Source organism: Engraulis encrasicolus, chromosome 11 (assembly GCF_034702125.1).
Source record: "Engraulis encrasicolus isolate BLACKSEA-1 chromosome 11, IST_EnEncr_1.0, whole genome shotgun sequence".
In the NCBI taxonomy this organism is placed as follows: Eukaryota; Metazoa; Chordata; class Actinopteri; order Clupeiformes; family Engraulidae; genus Engraulis; species Engraulis encrasicolus.
In genome coordinates, this window is record NC_085867.1 from 11,337,078 (window position 1) to 11,342,077 (window position 5,000).

Here is a 5,000-nt window from a genome sequence, read left to right on the forward strand (position 1 = left end):
AACTGCCCAATCTGGCAACACTGCTCACAGCGTTCAATGAGGCATTGGGGGCCTCGCACTTGTTGAGGCCTAACTGCCCGACAACAAGGGGGAAAAACAACAAATCAAAACAAAAAAAACTAACGAAATGTGTCTTGAAAGAAATATCAACTGATGAATCAGACTTGGCCTACAGTAAGTGGCACTTTTCAGGAGTGCAAATGAGTGTATATTGTACAACTCCCAAGCTGCTCATGCCTCGCTATGGCTTTTGCTTAATTTGTTTTCCTGTGCAGTGGAAGAGAATTAGGCTGCTGCTTATGTCCTCTATTTGAAAGCCACTTCAGACAAAAGCAGATGTAATTTATTATTGTAATGTACACACTAGGACTGTGGGTGTGCTCTGACTGTCACGCCAACAAATCTCTATGGTGTGGTGATCAGAGATCAGTGAATAGACCAGACGCAACTTAAGTGACTCCAACGACGGAGGTAATTGACTTTTTATTGGGTGAATGATGACAGTAGAGACAAAACCGACTTGGGCGACTCGAAGTGATTTGAACAACTTTGAGCAACAGTTTTCAGTTGAACTTCAGGGAATATTATGCTTATGAGATATGATGCGGTTCGGCGATAGTCACCACAGTCAATTGGAATGTTTAATCTACATCAGTTTTTACCAACCAGGGGCCGCATACTGCTAGGGGTATGGTATGTGAGCACACTGGAAGGGGTACACTGAAAATAAATAAATAAATAAATAAATAAATGTATGGAGCATAGTAACGTTGGGAAAGAGGAAGAGATACAGAGAGAGTACTCTCGAGGGTACGCAAGACAAAAAAGGTTGGGAAACAAGGCTCTACTGTACATGACAGCAACCTATTGCTAGTGGCTCATCAGAGAGCAATGCCTTTTGGCTTTCATGCACAAAGTGGTATAGGTGCTTGAATGCATAATAGTGACCCTGTGAGTGCACTGGGTTTTGACATGCACAGTCAGTCGACGATGACCGTATTCACATGCATACCAACGTGCCAAAGTGCACCACTTGTTCTAACCTTTGACTTCTGCGAGAGTGAGTGGGTGTCATTACGGATCCCATTGAAGTTGAGGCTTTGGTTTCTTTTTGACATGCCATAATTAAGCTGTCTGCTGATGGAGCCATTTCTGAAGGAGGGGGGGGGGGTTGCTGAGGGAATCAAACATGTCATACGCCTACTCAGAGGTGCATCTGGTCACCAGGCTAGGCAGGCAGCAGCTTGGGGCCCCAAAGGCCCCTGGATGGCGAACAGCAGCTACAGCAGTAGCAAATTTCGGTAACACTTTATTTTAGGGATACATCTATTAGCACTAATACATACAATGTTCCTGTATAAGTAGCTTGTAAGGCATGTACAGAGCAAAATCAAACATTTGTTAGGCAAGTATTCGCAAATGTCTTGTTCATGCACAATAAGGGATTTATTACCAATTTAACCTTAGTAAGTACCTAGTAGGCCTTAGCATTTGCTTAGTACATGCCTTACAAGGTACTTATGCAGGCATTAACATTGTATGTATTAGTGCTAATAGATGTATCCCTAAAATAAAGTGTTACCCAAATTTCTTTCAAATGTTCACTCCTTTCACATTTCGCTTGGGGCCCCAGCTGAAGCTAGAGCCGCCTCTGCATACGCCTACTTGAGAATGAGCATCCGCCCACCTGCCCGCCCGCCTGCCTGCCTTTCCCGTCTTCCCGCCTTCCGACAGATTCTCTTTAGCATATGAAAGGCACGAACACCTGGCGAACATGAATGGAATATTTCCGCAACCTCTGCAAACTTGCAAACGCCAATCGAAGGGCCGTCTGTTTACTTTGCACATACAGCCCTTTTTTCTTGGTGTTGATGTTGCATTTTGTTTAAATAAAGACGGGGAGAAAAAAAAAGCAAACGCGATGGAAAAAAAAGAAAAAAATGGCGTCCACATTTTTTTTTGTGAACGTAGAACATACATCTTGCTAATGAGCACATGGAGATTGCTGATTAAAGCCGCACAAAAATAAACAGGAACACAAGCGTCAGTCTGAAATTTCTGGCATCTTTCTACCGCACACACTTTTTCTTTTCCTCCTCTACTTCCTCGCAACAGATGGCGAACCACGAAATGCTGAGGGTGAGCGCGCGGGCGTGTGTGTGTGTGTGTGTGTGTGTGTGTGTGTGTGTGTGTGTGTGTGTGTGTGTGTGTGTGTGTGTGTGTGTGTGTGTGTGTGTGTGTGTGTGTGTGTGTGTGTGACAGAAAAAAGTGTGAGACACCAAGTCAGTCAGTCAGCTTGCCACAAGATCTTTCTCTTCCATCTAAACCAGTTTCACACAGTTGGAAACAAAAGCCAAAGCACTTAAGCACCAACATCACCATCATCATGTAACCTTTCTCTCAACTCAACAGTGCTTCAAACCAGGGCCGGCCCGAGGCATAAGCAAACTATGCGATGGCTTAGGGTTCCCACACCACCAGGGCCCCCCCATGAGCAGCAAAGTTCCAGGTAGAAATGAACTCCCCACCATTTTCCCTCATCATACAGTGTATGTCTTTCTCATGTACCCCTTACACAATGGAAACAGAATCCATTAATATTGGGGGACACCTCAATGATGGTACAAAGACATTTTTCTTGTGCCACTTTCCTTTGCTCCTAATTCTCACTCGTGCAAGTAAATTAAGCTTATCTGATGCTGAGTAGGCGGTGGCGTAGGGGGCCCCCGGACGAAATTTTGCTTAGGGCCCCATAAAGGCTTGGGCCAGCCCTGCTTCAAACGCTCGGGAACAAAAGACGTGAAAAACATGCCAGGAAACCAGACGTTAGAGTCTGGTAGACCAAGACCAAGATTCAGTCAGCCATTCAAGGCTATTTCAGGCCCATGACAACCCGCCAAATGACACGCAGGATTCAAAATGTCAGTCAACTCCACACGTCAAAATGTGAGACTTAGCCAAGGCTTTCCGTCTCGTCTGCCTCATCAAGCGAGACAGAGACAGAGACAGGTCGAGAATGAGTGCTGGCGTACGTCACCCTGGCTGGGTCTTTTTCTGGCTCAAGCCTGGCACGGCGACGATGCCTGGTGTGGTGATGGTGAGGGTGATGGTGGTGGGGCCGGGGGCTGGCGGGGTAGGCTGAGCGGAGGCAGAGAGTTCGAGATTCATGACACCTTGTTTCGCCGGCCTATCAGCCTATCGGCTTCAAACTCACGGTTGCCGTGACAACTCCAAGTTGGCAGTTGGCAGGGGGCCGCGCAGTCACAGTTACAATCGCGTTTGGCAAGGCTGTTGAGACTGGAGACACAGCAGTCCTCAACGCACGCCAGGCAGGCACCGGGAAAAGAGAGGGAGAGAGAGAGAGAGAGAGAGAGAGAGAGAGAGAGAGAGAGAGAGAGAGACAGAGGCAGAGACAGAGACAGAGACAGAGAAAGAGAGATGGGAGGACAGACAGAAAGAGAGAGAGAGAGAGAGACGGGAGGACAGAAAGGGGACAGAAAGTGGAAGAGAGGGGGCAACGGGGAGAGGAAAAGAAAAAAATGAGAGAGAGAAAGAGAGAAACGACGGGTGTGAAGTCTGGACACCTCGGTTGTCAACCTGTTCTCAAACTAGCACGTTTACAGATGGCTTCCATTTCCACTTCATCATCCATCCTTCCTTCCCTCCCTCCCTCTCTCCACCACTCCGCCACTTCTTTCCTTCTCCTGTCTCCTTCCCTCTCTCCCTCTCTCCACCACCACTTTTCATCACTCCACCACTACTTCCCTTCTTCCCTTCTGTCTTCATTCCTCTCTCCCTCCCTCCTCCACCTCTTCTTCCTTTAACTCAATAAATTCCCTCCTCTCTCCCCATTCCATTCCATCATGCATCTCTCTATCCCTCTATCGCCAGTCTCTATCTCCCTCCTCCAACTCTATTCCTTCCTTCACTCAATACTTTACTTTCTCAATCCCTCTTTCTCCATCCCTCTCTCCCTCCCTCCCTCATCCACCTCTTCCTCCTTTTACTCAATCGTTTCCCTCCTCTCTCGCCCTCTCATCCCTCTCTCCCTCCCTATTGCACCTCCATTCTTTTCCTCCCTTCACTCAATATTTTCCTTCCTTCCTCCATCTTTCTCCATCCCTCTCTCCCTAACTCACTCCTCCACATCTTCCTCATTTTACTCAGTCCTTTCCCTCCTTTCATCCCTCCCTCAGTCCCTCGTCCACCTCTCTTATTTTCCTCCCCTCGCTCAAATCCTTTCCCTCCACCTTTACCTCTTTCTCCATCCGTCTCTCCTTTCCTCCCCAATCTTTTTCTCCCTCCTCTTAATCCTTTCTCTCCTACCTCCATCTCAACTCTCTCGCTCTCTCCATCCCTCTCTCCCTCCATTTCATCGCAAATGTAATGCGCTGGCACAGACAGGAAGAGGAGAATAAGGAGTGTGAGCTATTGGAGAAGGAGTGGGGAGGGGGCGCTCTGAGATGTTCCTGTCATTATCCTTTCTCTCCTCCCTCTCTCTCTCTCCATCCCTCTCTCCCTCCCTTCATCACGAATGGAGAAGGGGAAGAGGGGGGAGAGGGGGCCATGAGATGTTCCTGGCATTATTCTTTCTCTCCTCCCTCTCTCTCTCTCTCTCTCTCTCTCTCTTTTCATCTCTCTCTCTCTCTCTCTCTCTCTCTCTCTCCCTCCCTTCATCACGAATGGAGAAGGGGAAGAGGGGGGAGAGGGGGCCATGAGATGTTCCTGTCATTATTCTTTCTCTTCTCCCTCTCTCTCTCTCTCTCTCTCTCTCTTCATCTCTCCATCTCTCTTTCTCTCCATCTCTCTCTCCCTCCCTTCATCTGAGATGTTCCTGTCATTATCATCAAAGGGCTCCTCCTCCCAGGTGCCCTTTTCAAGCTGACGGCTTTGGCGGCTCGCTTTCCAGACACAGTTAAAACTGTGAAGAGGGCTCACAAGTGGACATGGGAGGGAGAGGGAGAGGCAGTGTGTTTCTGTGTGTGTGTGTTTGTGTTTCT

General features: G+C 48.0%; 1 protein-coding gene across 1 annotated transcript in view; it reads right to left on the reverse strand.

Annotated features, from left to right (window-relative positions):
- Positions 1–3,033: 3,033 nt before the first annotated feature.
- Positions 3,034–5,000, reverse strand: part of LOC134458671 (galactose-1-phosphate uridylyltransferase-like) — a 101,356-nt gene continuing 99,389 nt past the window's right edge. Inside the window, exon 8 of the mRNA XM_063211101.1 lies at positions 3,034–3,138. Within this exon, the coding sequence (XP_063067171.1) occupies positions 3,034–3,138 (105 nt within the window). The remainder of the gene's footprint in view (positions 3,139–5,000) is intronic.